The 22,254-nt window shown below is 37.2% G+C and overlaps 1 protein-coding gene across 1 annotated transcript in view; it reads right to left on the bottom strand.

The window, feature by feature from the left end:
- Positions 1-22,254, bottom strand: part of DOCK3 (dedicator of cytokinesis 3) — a 419,595-nt gene that overhangs the window by 329,123 nt on the left and 68,218 nt on the right. The window contains exon 3 of the mRNA XM_040445563.1: positions 7,873-7,969. Within this exon, the coding sequence (XP_040301497.1) occupies positions 7,873-7,969 (97 nt within the window). The remainder of the gene's footprint in view (positions 1-7,872; positions 7,970-22,254) is intronic.

Genomic DNA, 22,254 nt, shown 5'->3' with positions numbered 1-22,254 from the left:
TACTGAGGGATAAAAGGAAGTTGTAGAAAAATATGTACAGAGTAATTCTAACCATATAAACACCAAAACAAATGTATACCATTTAGGATTACATACATATTATGTATGTAATACACACACACACACACACACACACACACACATTTTTTAAATAACATATACAGGATCTAAAAAAGTATAAATTACAGAAGCAGAGAACAGAGATGTTGGTCAAAGAGTACAAAGTTCCAATTACAGAGGATGAAAAAGCCACAGACCTAACATACAGGCATGAGGGCTATACTCTACAATACTGCATTGATTACTAAAAATACGCTAAGAGAGTACATTTCAAGGGCACTCATCACACACAAGGAATGGTAACTATGTGAAGAAAAGGTGACATGCTTATTAGGTTGCCTCTAGCACTCATTTCACCAATTACATATATATTGAATCATCATGTTGTACACCTTAAATTATATACAATCTTTATTTAAAATATATAAATGAAAAAAATTAATTGACCATATTTGTGTGGTCAATTATTATCTCTATTCCACCGATGTATATGCCTATCCTTTTGTCAATACCTTTTGTCTTGATTACTGTACTTCATAGTAAGTCTTGAAATCACATACACACAAAAAAATCACATACTCCAACTTAGTATATATTGCAGAATCAATGTAATCAATTTCTATCCAAAAGTGTGCACTGAAATTTTGTTTGCTACTGTGTTGATGCAAAAATTCATTTTGAAATTAATGGATATCTTAACAAAATTTAGTTTTCCACCCCACAAGCATGACTTCTTGCTCCATTTATTTAGGTCTTCTTTAATTTCTTTCAGTAATGTTTTATATAGTTTTTAGTAGACAAGTGTTGCACATACTTTATTAAACTGATCTAATGCTAACCAAACATGCTTCAGTTTCTTAGCATATCTTGTATTTGGGTGGTAGTGGGGGTAGATCTGGGCTTTGAATAGGATGTTCTTGCCTTACTGCACTGGTTAAGTCTTCTAGTCTTCTAGTACCATGTGGAATAAAACTGTTAAAAGCAGACTTCCTCACCTTGTTCCCAAAAGCAGACTTTCACAATTAAGTATGATATCCGCTGTAGGTTTTTATGAATGCCCTTTCTCAGGGTGAAAAAGTTCCCTTTATTCAAAGTTTGCTGAGCATTTTTATCATAAGAGTGTTGGATTTCCTCAAATGCTTTTTCTGAATCATTTTGCTGTCTTTTCTTCTTTAGACTGTTGGTAGAATTCACCAGTGGAACTGTCTGTGCCTAGACATTTCTTTTTGGGAAGGATTTTCATAAATTCAATTACTTTAATACCTGTAGCATAATCAGATTACCTATTTTACCTTGGGTGAATTTTGGCAACTTGTGATTTTCAAGGATTTGTTTGATTCATCTAGATTCTCACTTACATGTTATGAAGTTGTTTATAACATTTTCTTATTGTCAATTTAATGTCTGTGGAATCTACAGTGATATCTCTTTCTTTAGTCCAAATGTATTGGTAATTATTATTTCAGTTGTTTTCTTTGTAAGTCTTGGTAGATGTCTATTAATTTTATTGATATTTTAAAAACTGGCTTTTGGTTTGACTGATTTTTCTCTTTTCTATTTTTAATTTCATTAATCCCTGCTCTTTATTTTTTCTTTCATTCTGCTTGCTTGGGTTTATCTTCTTTTATTAGATTCTTGAAGTAGTTATTGATTTGATACCATGTTTTTTTTAATTATATGCACTTAATGCTATAAATGTCCCTCTCAGCACTGCTTCAACTGCATTCCACACATTTTAATACATTCTATTTTTTATGAATATAATTTATTGTCAAATTGGTTTACATACAATACCTAGTGCTCATCCCAAGTGCCCTCCTCAATGCCCATCACCCATTTTCCCTCTCCCCCACCCCTCATCCACCCTCAGTTTGTTCTCTGTATTTAAGACTCTCTTGTGGTTCGCCTCCCTCCCTCTCTGTATCTATTTTTTTCCCCTTACCTTCCCCCATGGTCTTCTGTTAAGCTTCTCAAGATCCACATATGAGTGAAAACATATGGTATCTGTCCTTCTCTGACTGACTTATTTCACTCAGCATAATACCTTCCAGTTCCATCCACGTTGCTGCAAATGGTAGGAGTTCATTTTTTCTCATTGCCAAGTAGTATTCCATTGTATATATACACCACATCTTCTTTATCCATCCATCAGTTGGTGGACATTTAGGCTCTTTCCATTATTTGGATATTGTTGAAAGCGCTGCTATAAACACTGGGGTAACGTGACCCTATGCATCAGCACTCCTGTATCTCTTGGGTAAACTCCTATTAGTGCTATTGCTGGGTCATAGGTTAGTTCTATTTTTAATTTTTTGAGGAACCTCCACACTGTTTTCCAGATAATACATTATATTTTCATTTATATTCATTTAAACATATTTTTTATTTCTTGAGACTTCCTCTTTGATCCATGGATTATTTAACAGTGTGTTAATTTCTAAGTGCTTCAATATTTTCCTGTTGTCTGGTCCTGATTTCTATTTTGTTTCCATTAATGTCAGATTATCCTTTGTATGACATGAATTACTGAACATTTGTTGAGTTGTTCTATGACCCAAGATATTGTCAATCTTGGTGAATGTTCCACATGTGCTTGAAAACAATCTGTATTCCAATTTTATCAGATGGAACAGTCTAAAAATTTCAATTAGATCCCAATGGTTGATGGCATTGTTCAGTTCTTCACTATCCTTGGGGACTTTTGTCAAGTGGTTATATCGATTACTAGGGGAAAGGGTCATAAATCTCCAACTATAATAAATGATTTCTCCATTTTCTCTATTCAGTCCTTTCAGGTTTTATTTCATTTATTTTGCAGCTGTTTTTTGGTGCATGCATATTTAAGATTGTTACATCTTCTTGGTAAATTGATCTTTTTACCACTCTGTGATATCCCTTTTCTTTATTCTGATATCAACTTTAATTAATAGTAATATAATTCATTTTATTTATTTTTATTTATATTTAAGGAAGAAATAATTCATAATTAATATAATATTTTTTACTGTAGCCATTCAAGCTTTTTTTTATTGTTTGAATGGTATGTATTTTTCTAACTTTTCACCTCCTATGTCATTATATATGGAGTTTCTTACAGCACACAGTTAAGTCTTTTTTATCAACTGTGCCAATTTTCATCTTTTTATTATTCATATATTAGGATTTAAATCCACCATTTTAGTATTTATTTTTTTGTTCCCTCTGTTTTCACCTTCCTCTGTTTTCCCTTTCTTAATTTCGTATAGGTTATTTGAGCATTTTAGTATTCCATTTTGGTTTATTGATAGCATTTTTATTATATTGCTTTGTGTAACAGTTTTAATGATTGCTCTAGAGATTATAACATATATGCATAATGTATTATAATCTACTAGTATCAACATCTTACTACTTGAAATAGAATGCAGATACCACAGTTTATGTCCCTTTCCCTCACCATTTTAGATACAACTTTCTTAAATATAAACCTCTACATACACTGAAATCCGTATCAGTGTTATAATTTCTGCTTTGTCTCCTCAAAGACTACTTTAAACACCTAACAGAATTTACCCCTTCTATTGATTTCTTCATTCCTATATTCCAAGTGTCCTTACATTATCTCTTACTTTGTATCTGATAAACATCCATTATAGCTACTATTTTAGAACCAATCCAACGGCAACAAATTTTCTTAGGGTTCCTTCATCTAAAAATGTGTTTATTTCTCCTTTATTCCTGAAATATATTTTTCCTGGATACACAAATCTGGGGTAACATCAGGGTTTTTTTCTTTCAGTACTTGAAAAATGTTGGGCCACTCCCTTGTGTCTTCCATAGTTTCTGACGACAAATTTGCTGTCATTCAAATTGTCATTTCCCTAATGGTAATGTGTTGTTTCCCTTTTAAAACTTTTTCTTTGGTGGGTGGGGGGATGGGTCAAATAGGTGAAGGGGAGGGATTAAGAGTACACTTATCATGATGAGTACTGAATAATGTACAGAATTGTTGAATCACAAAATTGCACACCTGAAACTAATCTAACACTGTATAGTAATTATATTGGAATTTTAAAATACATAAAAATTTTTTTAAATATATATGTATATACAAAGATTTTCTTCTTTTGCCTTAATTTTCAGAAATTTAACTACAATGTGATTGTGCATGGATTTCTTTAGGTTTATCCTGTTTAGAGTTTACTCGACTTCTTGGCTTACATCTTTTGCCAAATTTGGGAAGACTTGAGCCATTATTTCTTCAATTTTTTTTTAACTCCACATTCTGTCCTTTCTGTCTAGTCCTCTGATGACTTAAATGTTATATCTTTTGTTATTGTCCCACAGGTCTCTGAAGCTAAGTTTACTTTTCCATTTAGTTTCTCTCCATTATTCAGACTGGATAATTTCTTTTGATCCATCATTAAGCTCACTAATTCCTTCCTCTGTTCTTTCCATTCTGCTATTGAGTTTATCTAGTAATTTTTAAATTTTTGTTAGTCTATTTTTCAGTTCTAAAATTTTCATTTGATTCTTTAAGTTTTCTATTTCCTTGCTGCAGTTTCAAGAGTGTTTTCATTTGTTTCAAGAGTGTCTCTTCATCCCAATGGCTAACAGACACATCAAAAGATGCTCAACATCGCTCATCATCAGGGAAATACAAATCAAAACTACATTGAGATACCACCTCACACCAGTCAGAGTGGCTAAAATTAGCAACTCAGGAAATAACAGGTGTTGGTGAGGGTGTCGAAAAAGGGGAACCCTTTTGCACTGCTGGTGGGAATGCAAACTGGTGCAGCAACTCTGGAAAACAGTGTGGAGGTTCCTCAAAAAATTAAAAATACAATTACTCTATGACCCAGCAATAGCACTATTAGGAATTTACCCAAAGGATACAGGAGTGATGATTCATAGGGTACATGTACCCTAATGTTAATAGCAGCATTATCAACAATAGCCAAATTATGGAAAGAGCCCAAATGCCCACTGCCCATCAAATGATGAATGGATAAAGAAGAAGTGGAGTAAAAAAAAAAAAAAAAAAGATGTGTGTGTGTGTGTGTATAGTGTGTATATAGTGTGTGTATATATATATAGTGTGTCTATATATACTGTGTGTGCATATACATATGTGTGCATATATATATATATATATATATATATAGTGTATACAGTGTATGTATACACACACACACACACACACACACAATGGAATACTACTCGGCAATGAAAAACAATGAAATCTTGCCATTTGCAACAACGTGGACAGAACTGGAGGGTATTATGCTAAGTGAAATAAGTCAGTCAGAGAAAGATATCATGTTTTCACTCATATGTGGAATTTGAGAAATTTAATAGAAGACCATGGGGGAAGGGAAAGAAAAAAAAAGTTGCAAACAGAGAGGGAGGCAAACTATAAGAGACCTTTATTTTTATTTTTTAAAAATTTTGTGTATGTTTTTATTTATGAGAGAGGGAGAGAAACAAAGCATGAGCAGGGGAGGGGCAGAGAGAGAGAGAGATACAGAATCTGAAGCAGGCTCCAGGCTCTGAGCTGTCAGCACAGAGCCCGAATGGGGCTCAAATTCATGTACCACAAGATCATGACCTGAGCTGAAGTCAGACGCTTAACCAACTGGGCCACCCAGACTTTTAAATACAGAGAACAAACTGAGGGTGGAAGGGGGTGGGGAGGAAGGTAAAACAGGTGATGGGCATTGAGGAGGGCACTTGCTGGGATGAGCACTGGATGTTGTATGTAAATGGTGAATCATGGGAATCTACTCCCAAAGCCATGAGCACATTGTATACACTGTATGTTAGCTAAATTGACAATAAATTATATAATAAATAAAATAATGTAAGTAAATAAAGATGCAAATTAAAAAAAAACAAGAGTGTCTCTAATTGCTTGCTGGAGCAATTTTACAAAAGCAGTTTTAAAACCCCTGTTGATGGGGGCGCCTGGGTGGCGCAGTCGGTTAAGAGTCCGACTTCAGCCAGGTCACCATCTCGCGGTCCGTGAGTTCGAGCCCCGCCTCGGGCTCTGGGCTGATGGCTCGGAGCCTGGAGCCTGTTTCCGATTCTGTGTCTCCCTCTCTCTCTGCCCCTCCCCCATTCATGCTCTGTCTCTCTCTGTCCCAAAAATAAATAAAAAACGTTGAAAAAAAAAATTAAAACTTCTATTTTAGTAGGTGGTCAATCTGCTTAGATTCAGAATGCAATTCTAGGCTCACTTTTGTGGTCTGTGATTCATATGTCAATTTCGTATATGAAGTCTTTCCAGTGCTCTTCTGGTTTTCCCCATTTGTGTGTTACCTAGATAGCAGAACTGTACTTCACTTACACTCTGCATGGATTTGGGTGGGGAGAAGCACTGCCTCATTTCAGCAGGACAAGGATGAAAAATAGAGGACTGTTCACATGGTGTACTAGAGCGGAGCACTATCTCGTAATGGGGAGGTTAAAGTCAGTTTTGCCTATAGGCTCAGCTGGGAAGGGACCCACTTATCCTTATAAGAGAAATGGAAATCAAGAGCTCCAACCATAGGCTCCTCTGTGGATGGAGGCTGCTTCCTTACTTTAGAGCATAGAAGGAAGTCATAGTTTTGCCCACAGAACTCTGCAAAATAAGGGCATCACTATGTTAACACTGGGTAGTTGTGAAATCCAGAGTCCCACCCACAGGCTCTGCTGTAGAAAAGTGCCACCTTGCAAGTGGTGGTGAAGTGAAAGTCAGAATCTTCCCACAGACTCCAATGAAGAGAGGCACTGCCTAATTACTATAGTGGGGAGGGGTAGAAGTCAGTGTTTGACCTAAGGCTCCACTGGAGAGAGACATGTGTTACTGCACATGGGAGTAAGAGTGTGTGTATGAGATGGAGTAGTTCCACTATTGCAATGCCTATTTGGGTGGGTATGAGGGTGCAGCTTTTATTGCAATGTTTGTCTGGAGAACAGAAAGGATAGATTAAAAGGTTTCTGTCTTGCTGTGCCATCCTTTGGCTTAAAAAAAAAAAGGCTTTCTTTGATGCTTTTTGTGTGCACCCAACAGTATATCCAGGTTGTGGGCTTCTTTAGAGCCCAGGCCAAAGTATATGGGAGGCAAGAAAAAACAACAATCAGGGAACTCACTCAATCCTTGAGTCCAAAGGTCCCTAATCACTCCACCTTCTCTTCCTTTACTTTCAGAGTTTTCTGGCAGGTGATTTATGGGTTTTGTCCAGGATTTTTGTTGTAATTACTAAGAAGAATATACAGAATGTGTTTATTCCATCTTGTTCGAACCCAAACCTTGTCACTCATGTTTAGCCCTGATTTGTGTGTCCTATCACTCTCCTGTTTCCAGAGGATATGGGCTGGGTTTTTACTAATCTTTCTATTAATTACGGGCTTAGCAAAGCATGTCATATATGACATATCCTATCAGCTTACTAGCTATAAGAAACTGTGGATACAACTTCTTGGCCTTTACCCACCATTAGGCTCACAATGCAACTCTTAAGTTTGTTCATTCATTCAGTAAATACCTATTTTATGAAAGCTTCTGGAGCTACAGCAGTGAGTAAGACAGTTAAAATCCCTGGTGTTAAGGAACTTAAATTCCATTGACTGGGATAGGGTGGAGGGACTGCAGGCATACAAATAATGTATTCTCCTCAGATTGAACAACATTCAGTGTAGATGTCTCAGTTAATATTAGGAACATACATTGAAAAGTTGCAAATATTCAGAAATCTAAAAATTTGTAATTGGCATAGGTAAGATAAATTTTTTCACTTGGTATAATGGAATTTTAATGATCTAGTAAGCTAGTTATCAACTACTTACCACATAGAGTTGTTTCCACAGACTGGCCCATTCTTGTAGAGTTGCTGTAACCTCAGTCACAATAGAATCTTCAAGTGGGACCACAGTTTCATACTGCCTACAACCAGACACACAACAAACAGCCACATTATCTTTGATAAAATACCAGAATGCTATCTATTGACATTTTTAATGTGTGTAATTCAAATTTTAAATTCATGCAAATATAAAGGAGAGGTACATCCAACTGATTAAAGACTCTTTTGAAGTAATATGATGCAACAATGTAAATGGACTGAATTAATGTAAAAATACCTGGGTTTTGCTATATAAGTCCTCAATTTTACTTTTAGAAATACTGCCTTTAAAACAAACTTTTTAAGAAAAAAGAAATAAAGAGGGCACTTGTGATGAGTACAGGGTGTGTACTGAAGTGTTGAGCCACTATACTGTACACCTGAAGCTAGTATTATACTGTATGTTAACTAGAAGTTCAATAAAAATACACAAAAAAAGAAAAAAATAAATACAAAATAAAAGATTTTTAAAATAATTTTTTAAAGTTTATTTTTCAGAGAGACATAGGGCGAGGAGGGAGGGGCAGAGACAGAGGTAGACATAGAATCCAAAGATGACTCCAGGCTCCGAGCTGTCAGCACAGAGCCCAAAGCAGGGCTGGAACCCATGAACCATGAGATCATGACCTGAGCCGAAGTCAGACACTTAACCAACTGAACCACTCAGGAGCCCCTAAAACAGAATTTTTTTAAAGACCGTTTTTAAGCCTTTTTCTTTAAGGAAAGACCATATACTGCCCAAGTCTTGCTTAAATTAATTTTTTAAGTTATTTGTGCCCTTTAACACTTAACAGTAATGCAAAGATCTGATGGAAATGAGGGGAAGGGGACCCACGCACTGATTTCTAAAACATTTTATAAACCCTTCATTATACTGGTATTCTATTTTCTTAGAAAACTGTGTCAGTAGAGGAATTCTGGGTCTGGTAGAGGAATTCTGATCCTGGTAAGGGTCAGAAAGGTACTGGGTTTCCCTCAGCCTACCTCGCAAGCAGCATCGACTGTGGTGCCATTCCCTGTGCTAACTGCCAAGGATTTATCAGTGAAAAAAAGTGGACAGGGTTCCTATCTTCAGAGAGCTCTTGTTCTGGATAGGCAATTAACAGACAATCACAACATACATAAATGAACAGTGATGAATCTAAGAAGGAAATTAAAGTGTACAATGAGAGATTTTAGCTGGGAGACATGATTTAAAAAGAAAAGATCAGTGAAATCTTCTCTGAAGAAGTAGAATGGCCCAAAAGATGCAAAAAGGTCATGACAGGAAAAGTGTGTGGAGAGGGAGAAAACCAGGTATGGTGTCACTTGCAGAGGAAACAGTATACAAGAAGCCACCAAAATTAGAAAGAATTTCACATAAACAAGAACTTTAAAAAAGCCAGTAATGCTGAAGCCAGCTCTGACAGGGCCTTTTCAAATGATACTAAATGTTCCAGATCTTAAGTAAAACGACTGAAAAGTTACTGAAAGGTTGTTCAAAGTAGGGGCATAACTTGGTAATATTTTTATAATGTCTATGCCAATTGTGAGGGATAATGAAATATTTTCTGGTATAAAAATTTTATATACTGATATGCTGAGGTGATTAGAATCTATAATTCTGATTTATTGACCATATTCAACCACCTGGAAATAGCAAAATATTATACAAACTATTATCATTATGTATTATGTCTTTATATAGTATGATAGGTGACAAACCACTGTGTTCAAAGATGACTCAGTACATTGAGTATCAATGAATATATGTTACTTGATGGTGTTTTATGGCTTTATTGTTGTATTTTGTGTGCTTCAGTCCAACAGATAAAAAGAATCTTCTTGGAATGATGCCAGAGAACTATCCACATTGATCAAATTTATCATCTGATTAAAATAAAAACTTCCAAAAATTAATAACTCAGGAAACAACAGATGTTGGCAAGGAAGCGGAGAAAGGGGAACACTTTTGCAGTATTGGTGGGGTTGCAAACTGGTGTAGCCACTCTGGAAAACAGTACAGAGGTTCCTCAAAAAATTAAAAATAGTGGGACACCTGGGTGGCTCAGTCAGTTAAGTGCCCGACATCGGCTAGGTCATGATGTCATGGTTTGTGAGCTCAAGCCCCACATCAGGCTCTCTGCTGTTGGCACTGAGTCCACTTTGGATCCTCTGATTCTCTCTCTCTCTCTGCCCCTCCCCCGCTCTCCAGTGTGCATGTGCACACACAGGCGCTTGCTCACTCTCTCTCAAAACAAACAAACAAAAAAATTAAAAATAAAGCTACCCTATGATCCAGCAATTGCACTACCAGGTATTTATCCAGATGATATGAAAATGCTAATTCAAAGGGGCCCATGCACCCCAATGTTTATAGCAGTACTATCAACAATAGCCAAATGATGGAAAGAAGCCAAATGTCGACTGATGAATGGATAAAGAAGATGTGGTATATATGTACAATAGAATACTACTCGGCAATCAAAAAGACTGAAATCTTGCCATTTGCAACAACATAGATGGAACTAGAGTGTGCTATGCTAAGTGAAGTAAGTCAGACAAAGACAAATATCATATGATTTCACTCATATATAGAATTTAAGAAACAAAAGAACATAGGGGAAGGGAAGGAAAAATAAGATAAAAACAGAGAGAGAGGCAAACCATACAGACTCTTAAATACAGAAAGCAAACTGGAGGGTTGCTAGAGGGGGCATGGGTTGGGGATGGGCTAAATGGATAAAGAGCATTAAGAAGGGCACTTGTTGGGATGAGCACTGGGTGTTCTAGGTAACTGATGAATCACTGGGTTCTACTCCTGAAACCAATACTAAACAGTATGTTAACTAACTAGAATTTAGATGGATAGATAGATAGATAGATAGATAGATAGATAAAAACTTTCATCAAAGGCTTAAGAGTAAAATGGGATATATTTTTTTTCCTTGTGTCACTAGCATCCAAGGCAGTGACTCCAAGACTCAACTTTACCAATTATTTCAGGTACTACTACAACAGTTTAAATAAATGGTTTAATTAGCTTAACTCTTAAAAATAAGTCATACTGAACTTCTCAGATAAAGGAGAGTAAGCCAGTGACAAATGACAGATCTGAAAAAGAAGTCTTAATGACTTACTACAAAAAACTGAATTCAAAGAGAAGACATCCTTTACTTCTTCAAATTACTGGATAACTGCATATAAACATTAATTTATGAAATTATTTTTATATTCTATGTTTTTAAGAGTGCTACAGAGATAATCAGGAGATTTATAGAAACAATCAGGGAGATACAATCTTAATAACAAAATTTAAATATAAAGCACAAATAGATGCTACGTGACATCAACTATAAGTTTTTGTGCAGTTCTGAAGGAAAATGTTCACTGTAAACTGATGATAAAGCTTCATGAAGGAAGTGAGGTTCCCAGAGGAAGGTTAGGTTTGAAAAGCAAGGAGGTAGAGAGAGGACCCTATAGGCTGTAATAAGCTATAAAAAAGGTACAGAGAAAACAATGAGCAAAACATATTAAAGAGGATTCACGCTGGGGACACACAGGTAACTGAAAAGACAGAAGGTATTATCAGGGCAAGGCTAAGAGATTTAAACCTGGCCCTATGGAAAGAGACACAGGAGATGTTATAAGAGTGTTGTGTTTTAAAAGAGAGAGGGAAACAGAGGCGCCTGGGTGGGTCAGTTGGTTGAGCATCTGACTTTTTTTTTTTTTGACAAGTAAAGAATTTTATTATTTTTTTGTTTTCTTTTTTTTTTTCTAAATATAATTTGTTGTCAAATTGGTTTCCATACAATACCCAGTGCTCATCCCAACAAGTGCCCTCCTTCCTGCCCATCACTCACTTTCCCCTTTCCCCTACCCCCATCAACCTCAGTTTGTTCTCAGTCCTTAAGAGTCTCTTATGGTTTGCCTCCTTCCCTCTCTGTAACTTTTTTTCCCCTTCCCCTCCCCCATGGTCTTCTATTAAGTTTCTCAAGATCCACATATGAGTGAAAACATATGGTATCTATCTTTCTCTGCCTGACTTATTTCACTTAGCATAATACCCTCCAGTTCCATCCACGTTGCTGCAAATGGAAGGATTTCATTCTTTCTCATGCCAAGTAGTACTCCATTGTATATATAAACCACATCTTCTTTATCCATTCGTCAGTTGATGGACATTTAGGCTCTTTCCATAATTTGGCTATTGTTGAAAGTGCTGCTATAAACATTGGGTCCAAGTGCCCCTATGCATCAGCACTCCTGTATCCCTTGGGTAAATTCCTAGCAGTGCTATTGCTGGGTCATAGAGTAGATCTATTTTTAATTTTTTGAGGAACCTCCACACTGTTTTCCAGAGTGGCTGCACCAGTTTTCATTCCCACCAGCAGTGCAAGAGGGTTCCCGTTTCTCCACATCCTCGCCAGCATCTATAGTCTCCGGATTTGTTCATTTTAGCAACTCTAACCGGCATGAAGTGGTATCTCAGTGGGTTTTGATTTGTATTTCCCTGATGAGGAGTGACATTGAGCATCTTTTCATGTGTCTGTTGGCCATCTGAATGTCTTTGGAAAAGTGTCTATTCATGTCTTCTGCGCATTTCTTCACTGGATTATTTGTTTTTCGGGTGTGGAGTTTGGTGAGTTCTTTATAGATTTTTATACTAGCCCTTTATCCAGAGCATCTGACTCTTGATTTCATCTCAGGCCATGATCCCAGGGTGTGGGCTCGAGCCCCATGTAGAGCTCCACAAGGAGCATGGAACCTGCTTGAGATTCTCTCTCTCCTCTCTTCTCTCTCTCTCTCTCTCTCCCCTCCTCCCCCACTTGCACTCTCTCTCTAAAAAATAAAAAATATATTTTCTAAAAAAGGGGGAGGGAAATAAACCATGAGAGACTCTAAAAGATAGACAACCAACTGAGGGTTGATAGAGGGAGGGAGGTGGGGGATGGGCTAAATGGGTGATAGGTATTAAGGAGGATACTTGTTATGATGAGCACTGGGTGTTATATGTAATTGATGAATCACTGAATTCTACTCCTGAAACCAATATTGCACTGTATGTTAATTAACTAGAATTTAAATTTAAAAATGTTTTAAAAAGAGTGTTTGGGGTGACTGGGTGGCTCAGTTGGTTGAGCGTCTAACTTTGGCTCAGATCACGATCTGTCACTCTGTAAGTTCGAGCCCTGAATCAGGCTCTGTGCTGACAGCTCAGAGCCTGGAGCCTGCTTCGGATTCTGTGTTTCCCTCTCTCTCTGCCCCTCCCCTGCTCATGCTCTGTCTCTCACTGTGTCAAAAATAAATAAACATTAAAAAATTAAAAAAAAAAAAGAGTGTTGTGTTTTAATAAGATTAATGTAGAAATAATGTATGGAATAAAATGGAAAGTTTCATATATTACATCCTCAGCTATTTTAACCAGGGACATCTATGGGAAATTTACATTCCTATTTGAAATTTCTAAGGCTTTGGACTCACTTCAATTTATACTAATCAAGTTTAAACTAAAACAGATTCATACTCTGGTTTCTCTTCAAATCGTATAAATCTTTCGCCTTTTAAACTAAAACAGATTCATTTTTTTAGATTATAAACACAAAATCAATATCCTAAAAATTCCTAAAATTCAGATAGAGTATTATTACAAACATACTATTGCATAGGCCAAGCAGAAAAAACTGCTACTGAACCTCACTTGGAACTATGGCTTTTAAAGGTTCTAGAACTAAATAGATTGGGCCTAAAGCAGTTCCCTCCTCCCCTCAGCCTAGGGTCATGATCTGCCAGAGCCCAAATATAACCATGGGGAAAGAGATTTAAAATGTTATTGTAGAACTTGGGTCTACATTGGGCCTTGGGAGCAGGCAGAGGTAACTGCATAAGCACTATACAGATGTGCTCAGAGGGAGAGAAGGAAGCGAAAAACAAAATCTCTCACTTCTAAAAACCAAAATTCTAAAACATATGAAAAATATAATGGTAAAGGTTTAAAAATAATATTAAAAATCTCCTCAGATTTTTATAAAAGTCTGATAAACATTTTTATATGTTTATAATGTTTAGAGAGGGATGCCTGGGTGACTCAGTCGGCTGAGTGTCTGACTTCGGCTCAAGTCATGATCTCATGGTTCGTGGGCTCGAGCCCTGTGTCAGGTTCTGTGATGGCAGCTCAGAGCCTGGAGCCTGCTTTGGATTCTGTGTCTCCTTCTCTCTCTGCCCATTCCCACCTGCACTCTGTCTCACTCTCTCAAAAATAAATAAATGTAATAATAAAAAAAAATTTTTATAATGTTTAGAGAAATTAGTTAACTTCCATTTAAAAAAGAAAAAGAAGTAACACAAGCAAAAACAAATAAAACAAGAGCTAATGAATGTGCAAAAGAACCAACTAGGAATTTTACAAATGAAAAGTATATGAAGAAAATGTCCACTGATGGTTGAAGAGAATAATAAAATGCAATACATATATATAAGGGAATATTATTCAACATTTAAAATAAATGAAATTTTGATACATGCTATAACATGCATGAGCTTCAAAAACACTATGCTAAGTAAAATAAGCCAGGCACAAGGGACAAATATTGTGTGATTCCATTTATATGAGGAACCTAGAATAGGAGAATTCATAGAGATAGAAAGAAGAGAGGTTTCCAGGGGCTGGAGGAAGTGGGAATGGGAGTTACCTGTTTAAGAAATACAGAGTCTCTGTTTGGGATGATGAAAAATTCTAGAGTTGAATACTCAAGAAGGTTGCACAACATTGTGAATATGCTTAATGCCACTGGATTGCACTCTTAAAACTAGTTAAAATGCTAAATTGTATGTTATGAATATTTTATCACAATTTTTTAAATGTCAAAAAACATTAGCAGTAGGGGGGGAAAATCTCAACAGAAAGGATACATGCTGGACAGAATTCAAAAGAAAATTAGTAGCAAGGGAGTAGTGAAGAAATCACTCTAGAATGTAGGTCAAAGCAAAAAAGTAACCCAAAGTATGAACGAGTACTCAAGAGACATGAGAGATAAGTGAAAGAATTCCAACCTACTCATAACAGGATTCCCAGCAGAAAAGAATGGCAGTGTTGCAGAAAAACTGTGATTAAACCCCAAATGTAGAGACAGAGTTGCCTTCCACTATACAACCAGAAGATAATAGACACTTGATTTCTCAGCCTTTCTATTATTATAGTACAGGCTCATAACCTGAGCTCAACCTACCACAGACTTAGAAAGGAAAACCAATTACCCAAAGAAGAAGAGAGTAGAAAGAAATCAATTTGGTGGCAGCAACAGTCAGTTTACATTTATTTATTTTTGAGAAACAGAGTGAGACAAAGCGTGAGCAGGGGAGGGGCAGAGAGAGAAGGAGACACAGAATCTAAAGCAGGATCCAGGCTCTGAGCAAGAGGTCAGCACACAGCCTGATGTGGGGCTCAAACCCATGAACTGTGAGATCATGACCTGAGCCAAAGTCGGACGCTCAACCAACTGAGCCACCCAGGCACCCCCAGTGACAGTTTAAAGAGGCAGCAGTCCTGTGGGAGCATTCAGTTTTAAGTTGGTGAGGGGAATGAGGAGGCAGAATTAAATATGGTAGTCAGGATGTGTCTCACTGAGATTTGAGAAAAGGCCTGAATGAAGTAACAGAGTTTTAGCGAGGGACAGTACTCCAAGCATAGGAAACAGCATGAACAAAAACCTTAAGGCAGGAGCATCCCTGATATGTTTGAATAAAAGCAAGGAAGTCACTGTACCTGAAGTAGACTCAGAAATAGGGAGAGTAGAAGGAGCAAAGCCAAGTCATATAACTTTGTAAGCCTTCATAAGAACTTGGTTTTTACTCTGAATGAAATAAAAGTCATTGGAAGATTTTATTTCTTTTTAAGTTTATTTTGAGAGAGAGAGAGCAAGTGAGTGAGCAGGGGTGAACAAGCAGTGGGGGGTGGGAAGTGGGGAGGGCACAGAGAGAAGGAGAAAGAATCCCAAGCAAGACACATGCTATCAGCGCGAAGCCTGACATGGGTCTCGATCCCATGAACCATGAGATCATGACCTGAGCTGAAATCAAGAGTTGGATGTTCATGAGCCACCCAGGCACCCTGCCATTGGAAGATTTTAAACACAAGTATAAAATGATTTTTTTCACATAACTCTGGCAGCTATGTTGATAATAAACTGTAGGAGAGCATGGATAAAAGGGGGGAGAGCAGTTAGAAGGCAATGAAGTAAGATGAGCAAGAAAGCATAATCAGAGAAAGTCTATACTTTTGATTTCATGTCATGCTGTGATAAGTTAGGACATAAGCGTGTTCTTCTCTAAGTTGTCTAATACTGCACAATGCAGAAGTCTACCCCAGAGCCCTTGAGATGCTCAAATTATTGTTCTTTGGCAGCTGTCAATAATTCTTCCAGTATTTCTTACATGCGCACCATTATTGATTCCCTTCCTATTCCCTCTCTCACCTATTGATTTCAAGCCCCCAAATCCCCAATCAGCTGTGGTGATGGTAATGCCAAGGTTCCTAGAACACATGCAATAGAAATCCATACAGCTACAAGCACAGTAAGTCTGAGGCTGACTTTCAAAACAGTTTGTTAAGGGTGCCTGGGTGGCTCAGTTGTTAAGCATCTGACTTCTGCACAGGTCATGATCTCATGGTTCATGAATTCAAGACCCACATCAGATGAGCTCGATCCCCACATCGGGTGAGCTTGAGTCCCATTTCAGGTAAACATAAGCCCAATTCAGGGAAGCCTCACTTCTCTCTCTCTCTCTGCCCCTCCTGGGATTCCCTCTCTCTCTTCTCTTCTCTTCTCTTCTCTTCTCTTCTCTCTCTCTCTCTCTCTCTCTCTCTGCCCTTCACTCACTGTGCCCTCTATAAATAAATAAATAATTAAAACTTAAAAAAAAAAACAAGAAAGCAGTTTGTTAAATAGACCAACAGTGAGGGGCGCCTGGGTGGCTCAGTAGGTTAAGCGTCCGACTTCAGCTCAGGTCACGATCTCGCGGTCCGTGAGTTCGAGCCCCGCGTCGGGCTCTGGGCTGATGGCTCAGAGCCTGGAGCCTGCTTCCGATTCTGTGTCTCCCTCTCTCTCTGCCCCTCCCCCATTCATGCTCTGTCTCTCTCTGTCTCAAAAATAAATAAACGTTAAAAAAATTTTTTTTAAAAAATAGACCAACAATGAGGTCAAAGAAGAAAAAAAGACAAGTATAAAAGGGTAATTTGGACTACATAATCAAAAGGAAGAAAGTTTCTTGGTACTGCTGACCTACTGATTCTCCCTTTAACTCTATCCAAAATCTATAAAGAATTTACGAAGCTCAACACCCAGAAAACAAACAATCCCATTAAGAAATGGGCAGAAGACATGAATAGACATTTTTCCAAAGAAGACATCCAGATGCCTAACAGGCACATAAAAAGATGATCAACATCACTCATCATCAGGGAAATACAAATCAAAACCACAATGAGATACCACCTCACACCTGTCAGAATGGCTAAAATTAACAACACAGGAGACAGGTGTTGGCAAGGATGTGGAGAAAGGGAAACTCTCTTGCACTGTTGGTAGGAATGCAAACTGGTACAGCCACTCTGGAAACAGTATGGAGGTTCCTCAAAAAACTAAAAATAGAACTCTCTATAATCCAGCAATTGCACTATTAGGAATTTACCCAAATGGTAAAAGAATACAGATTTGATGGGGTGCCTGAGTGGCTCAGTTGGTTAAGCATCCAACTTCGGCTCAGGTCATGATCTCATGATTCATGAGGTCATGATTCATGAGCCCCATGTCAGGCTCTGTGCTGACAAGCTCAAAGCCTGGAGCCTGCTTCAGAGTCTGTGTGTGTGTCTCTCTCTGCCTCTCCCCTGATCGCTCTCTCTCAAAAATAAACATTAAAAATCTTTTAAAAAAAGAATACAGATTCTAAGGGGTATGTGCACCCCAATGTTTATAGCAGTACTAACAAAAGTCAAACAATGAAGAGAGTGCAAATGTCCATCAACTGATGAATGGATAAAGATGTGGTGTGCGTGTGTGTGTGTGTGTGTGTGTGTGTGTGTGTGTGTGTTATGGAATACTACTCATCCATCAAAAAAATGAAAGCCTGCCATTTGGAACAATATGGATGGAGCTAGAATTATTAGACTAAGCAAAATAAGTCAGAGAAAGACAAATATCGTATGATTTCACTCATATGTGGAATGTTGAGAAACAAAACAGATGAACATGGGAAGGGGTAGGGAGAAGAAAGGGAAACAAACCACAAGAGACTCTTAACAACAGAGAACAAACTGAGGGCTGATGGAGGGAGGTGGATGGGAGATGGGCTAAATGGGTGATGGGTATTAAGGCACTTGTTGTAATGAGCACTGGGTGTTGTATGCTCACTGGGTGTTGTATTCAGAAATCACTGAATTCTACTTCTGAAACCAATACTGCACTCTATATTAACTAAAATATAAAAAATAAAAAAATTGAATAAAATTATTAAAAATGTTTTTAAATAAACTAAGAGTTAAATAAATCTAGCAAATGTAGAATGGATAGATGAGACAATTTAATATACTCTGTAATATCTAATTGGAAGGATCATCTGTGGTCAGAAAACCAGGGCTACAAAAAGCTGAATGCTCACTTTATTGATGTTCTGCGTAAGAGTTCACTTAGATTAATCTTCTCTTTCACTTTCAGGGCTCAAAACCAAAAACCAAACTCTAGTTTTGATCCTGATGTTTGCTGAATTACAAGGTCAGTTGAATTTATGTCTTCCCATAAATACGAAGATAAAAGGCAGGCTACTGATTAGAAAGCATGGTAGAAATAAAAGTATGACATGGGACACTTAAAAGAGCCCAAGTTCCACCCTTAATATACTTCCCTTTGCAGTAGAAAAAGGCCCTCCTTCTCTACTCATGAGGGTGTCCTTGCCTTCCTTAAAGACTTCCTTAAGACTTAAAGAGTTATCTTGCAAAGGAAGCCAATTTTCCAACACTCCTCCAAGTGTCCCATTAATTCAGTCTGTTTCCTTCCCCAGATATCCCACAATGAATGTGGTAAAAGGCATTACAGCTATTAATAAGCTTAACTCCATGGACTTTCCCTGATCATCAAGGCTGATCTGGTACAAGTGTTGAATGAGAACTGGCTAGTAGCAGTGGGTAATGCTGAGACTCTGATATAGTATCATCCTCCAAGTGGATTAGCCAACACAATTTGGCAAGTGTACTACACTGGACTCCATTCACCATAAAAGGGATGGGATTTGGACTTACTTCCTCTGCCTCCTTTATCTCTGGAAACATGACCTTCAGTAGACTACTCAATATTTTATTTGCCATCATGTTAATGTGGGTAAAACTGAAATATGTGCAAGGATCTCACTTGAAACCAAAAGAAGTAAAATAATAGACTGGTGCCCACAGGATTAACTGACATTACTAATTACTTCATCACCCAGAACACTGGACTGTACAGAACAACAGAGAGGACTCTAAAATAATTCATCATGCTATCTTTTTAAAGACTTGGGCACTATCCACATGATGTGATAAATGCTCTGAACCAGGAACCAATATAGCTATGTTTTTCCCAAAGACAGAACATGGGTCAAGAAAGAAGTAGTAATTGAAGGGACACTTCTCACTCTCAAACATAATGACTCACTTGTAAAATTTTAGGTTCCAATCTCTTGAGGATTTTTTACTCCACTGATATAGAATCCAAGTGAAATAGGAATATACCAGATGAGAACATGATTCAATTACACTGAATGTGAGATTACCATGAGGCTGTTTCAGTTTTAAATTCTTCCTGCCACTGGGCATACAAGTGGGAAAAAAGAGGTGGTTTTGGTATTGGCTGTTGTGTTTAATTTTTGCCAGTCCTCAAGAAGAAACAGGTTTACTGCTATATAACAGAAGTGGGGAAACACACAGATGGAACCAAAGGGATCCACAAGGAACATCCTAATATTGTCACACTCTGTGGTAAATGTTAACGAAAAAACTATATCATCCCTTATCATACTGAATCACCAAAGGCTCAAATACCATAGCTGAGGTGCTAAAGAAAAAACATCATAAAATGGGTAGTAAAAAAAGGAGTTCGTTAATGAAAATTAATACCTGCAACTAGGTAGAGAAACATGTCTATATCATCTACTATGTATTGTTCCTTGCTCTATCATATATATTTATAAATTTTACTTCATTCTTATCTTCCTTGTTCCTTTCTCACCATTTTTAAAGGGTGTGGTGATGAGATTTAACTTATACTACAGTCCACAAATTACAGAAGAGCAAAATATAAACTTTATGAAGCTAAAGGAGAATATTCTAGAGATTATCAATTTGGAAACACATACTAACTATAATACCTTGTATAATATAACTAAAGTATTACAAAGAGGGAATTCCATACTCTTCAATTCTAGAATTAGAAAAGACTAAATATAATTCACAGAGTGTCCAGACTGACAAAGTTTTAAAAATTGTATAATTTTTTTATATTTACTTTTTGAAATGTTTATTTATTTTTGAGAGAGAGAGAGAGAGAGAGAGAGAGACAGAGCGTGAGCAGGGAAGGGGCAGAGAGAAAGGGAGACACACAATTCAAAACAGGCTCCAGGCTCCAAGCTGTAACCACAGAGCTGAACGTAGGCCTTGAACTCATGAACTGTGAGATCACAACCTGATCCAAAGTTGGACACAGCCAACTGAGCCACAGAGGTGCCCCTGTTTAAGTTTTATAAAAACCAGAGGTCCAAAAAATTAGAAATTAGAAAATATTACTTATAAAAATTTAAAACATATTCATGAAATAGAAAACAATGAGAGCTAATAGGGAGGACTGGCGATGTAAATTTTTTGCTAAATCAAAACACACTTAAGAAAGGTCTAATCATGTGAAAATAAATTTTAAAAAAAGACCAAAACAATAATAGTGTAAAAGGAGGGATATAATCATAAATTGTAGCCAAGGTTTTAAAATATCCGAAGAAAAGGATAAAAATTGTATGATCCTTTCAATAGATGCAGAAAAGCATTTAAGAAAGAACAACATGCATTCATGATAAAAACCCTCAACAAAGCAGATTTAGAGGGGACACACCTCAACATAATAAAAGCCTTATATGAAAAACCACAGCTAACATCATCCCCAACAGGGAAAAATGGAAAGCTTTTCTCCTAAGGTCAGGAATAAGAGACAAAGATGTCCACTCTCACCACTTTTATTCAACATAGTACTAAAAAGCCGTAGCCACAGCAAACAACCAAAAGAAATAATGGGAATGAAATCAATAAGGAAGAAGTAAAATTTTCACTATTTGCAGATGACATCATACTATATATAGAAAACCTGAAAGATTCTACCGAAACACTGCTAGAACTGATACACAAGTTCAGTAAAGTTGTAGGATACAAAATCAACGTACAGAAATTTATTGCATTTCTATACACAAATAATGAAACAGTAGAAAGAGAAATTAAGGAATTGATCCCATTTACCAATTGCACCAAAAACCATAAGATCTAGGAATAAACCTACAAAGAGGTGAAATGCCTGTACTCTGAAAACTATAAAACATTATTGAAAGAAACTGAAGAGGGCACAAAGAAATGGAAAGACACTCCATGCTCATGGACTAAAAGAACAAATATTGTTAAAATGTCTACACTGCCCAAAGCTATCTACACTTCTAATGTAATCCATATCAAAATACCAACAGCATTTTTCACAGAGCTGGAACAATCAATTATAAAATTTGTATGGAACCACAAAAGACCCTGAATAGCCAAAGCAACTTTTTTTAATTTATATATGAAATTTATTGTCAAATTGGTTTCCATACAACACCCAGTGCTCATCCCAAAAGGTGCCCTCCTCAATACCCATCACCCACCCTCTCCTCCCTCCCACCCCCCATCAACCCTCAGTTTGCTCTCAGTTCTCAACAGTCTCTTATGCTTTGGCTGTCTCCCACTCTAACCTCTTTTTTTTTTTTTTTCCTTCCCCTCCCCCATGGGTTCCTGTTAAGTTTCTCAGGATCCACATAAGAGTGAAACCATATGGTATCTGTCTTTCTCTGTATGGCTTATTTCACTTAGCATCACACTCTCCAGTTCCATCCACGTTGCTACAAAAGGCCATATTTCATTTTTTCTCATTGCCACGTAGTATTCCATAGTGTATATAAACCACAATTTCTTTATCCATTCATCAGTTGATGGACATTTAGGCTCTTTCCATAATTTGGCTATTGTTGAGAGTGCTGCTATGAACATTGGGGTACAAGTGCCCCTATGCATCAGTACTCCTGTGTCCCT

This window comes from Herpailurus yagouaroundi, unplaced genomic scaffold, assembly GCF_014898765.1.
Source record: "Herpailurus yagouaroundi ecotype Mexico unplaced genomic scaffold, PumYag 193, whole genome shotgun sequence".
Classification (NCBI taxonomy): domain Eukaryota; kingdom Metazoa; phylum Chordata; class Mammalia; order Carnivora; family Felidae; genus Herpailurus; species Herpailurus yagouaroundi.
This window is presented reverse-complemented; position numbering and strand designations above follow the sequence as displayed.